General features: G+C 38.9%; 1 protein-coding gene across 1 annotated transcript; it reads right to left on the bottom strand.

The window, feature by feature from the left end:
* Positions 1-243: 243 nt before the first annotated feature.
* Positions 244-1,757, bottom strand: LOC106820360 (serine-aspartate repeat-containing protein I-like; the record flags this gene model as incomplete). The annotated part of the gene is made up of 2 exons (XM_014824887.1): positions 1,457-1,757; positions 244-572 (listed from the first exon to the last, which is right to left on the bottom strand). Coding segments are annotated over exons 1-2 (408 nt in total), but the record flags the coding sequence as incomplete, so codon positions are not given.
* Positions 1,758-1,890: the final 133 nt, after the last annotated feature.

Raw genomic sequence — 1,890 nt, 5'->3', positions numbered from 1 at the left:
TTACCAAAGTATGTACATTTGATCTACGTCTCTTCCAGGACATCATTGAGCAGAATCTGTCAAAGATCTTTGCCGCTGTTCCTCACTCAAGGACTGGCAACTTCGCAGATTTGATTTGCGGCAAGAATTCAGATCGACAAGGGGGTCCCATTTTTGTTGCGCGTCTCTCCTTCCCTTTGCAGATTTGAAAGCCTCCCTTTTAAACGTTTAGCCTTTAGTACTTTGATGACTTCATTTTGCTACCGCTGGACGTTTACGTCGCTTCGGCTTAGTACCTTCATCAGCATTATCATCTGCATCATCTGCTTCAATATCTTCATCAGCATTATCATCTGCTTCAATATCTTCATCAGCATTATCATCTGCATCAGCTGCTTCAATATCATCATCAGCATTATCATCTGCGTCAGCTGATTCAATATCATCATCAGCATTATCATCTGCGTCAGCTGATTCAATATCATCATCAGCATTATCATCTGCGTCAGCTGATTCAGGCTCACTATCCAAGGTTGATTCACCATCAGTAGGAATGTAGTTTGTATCCACATCTGAGTTATCAAGTTCACTCCCTGAGAGAAAAAAACAAGATGATGTAGGCCTACTAATGATTGATAAACAAAATAGATCGTAATCCTCCTAAGGTATGTAAAAACAGATTTAGGCCTAGGCCTATATTAAAAATATTACGGCAAAGTAAATTTGGTTCCACATCACCGACATCATGCGATTTATGTTGCTTCTTTTATATTTTTATTAAATTTAAATTACAACACAGTTGGCGACCTTAATTAATCCAGATTAATCTCTACTGACCGGGCGGTAGGTAGGCCCATCTACTAAAAATCAAAACAAAGATACAAACACTTGAAACATCTAATTTAAATAGGCATAGGTCTACAACCCTTGAATTTCAGGTCGGCGGTCGGCAATCGTCAATTGCCGACCTTATTGCCGACCTCAAACTGTCACCGGACGGCATGTTTTTGCCGACCTTATTAAACTGCTGTGAGAGGCCTAGGCCTAGCTAGCTAGCCTAGCCAAACTTTACCCATTATGTACGTAGCATTGTAGGCGTACATTTTTATGTTTGTCAAACAAAAAAATCGTCTAGACTGTTTGACCTAGATTTAGTCAAAGTTGTCTACAAAAATTGCAAAGACATCTAATGCGGTATTACTTTGCAGCAAACATTAGAAATAGTCATCATAATAAAAATGATAAGCATTGCTAAATAGTATTCAGTTTACAAGTAAGATTACAGCTGTACTGATTACAACCATGTGCCGACTTCTGCATACATTCTGCACACATGGCTAGCTACCAGCCTGCTAGCTACAGTAGGCCTGCACATGGTTAGGCCTAGACAAGGAAGTCCTAGATACACCTTGAAAAATAGCATTTAAACTATCAATTAAATATCCATACAGTACCATAAAGTAACAAAATAGCTTACCAATTGTGTCTGTAGAGTGTATCATGTCTACAGCTTCTTCTACAGTGAATGTAGTCCCGCGTTTTACACGTTCAGACATCTTTACATACAGAGTGAAATTTGCCTAACTCACACACTTGACAAAGGCAGAATTACAACACTGCACTGAAACAGCTCTGTGATTGGTCAAATGACTTGGACAATTTTGCAGCAGATACACAATACTGTAGTGGTTGACTTAGGCAAAAAATAAAATTTTCACTTATTTGTGACTTAGGCAATTATCGTAGCAGGATGACGATTGTAAAAAGCCATTGTATTAGTGAATGCCAGGCGAGCTGATTTAAGGACATTTATTTTAATGAAACAAAGTCAAATCATTAGAATCAATTACCAGTAGAACAAATGCTCCACACAAGACCCCGTCAGTCCTTGCTGACTGCAGCTGTCGATAC

The sequence above is a fragment of the Priapulus caudatus genome, unplaced genomic scaffold, assembly GCF_000485595.1.
Source record: "Priapulus caudatus unplaced genomic scaffold, Priapulus_caudatus-5.0.1 Scaffold12162, whole genome shotgun sequence".
NCBI lineage: Eukaryota > Metazoa > Priapulida > Priapulimorpha > Priapulimorphida > Priapulidae > Priapulus > Priapulus caudatus.
The sequence above is the reverse complement of the archived record's forward strand: the minus strand, read 5'-3'. Positions and strand labels throughout refer to the sequence as shown.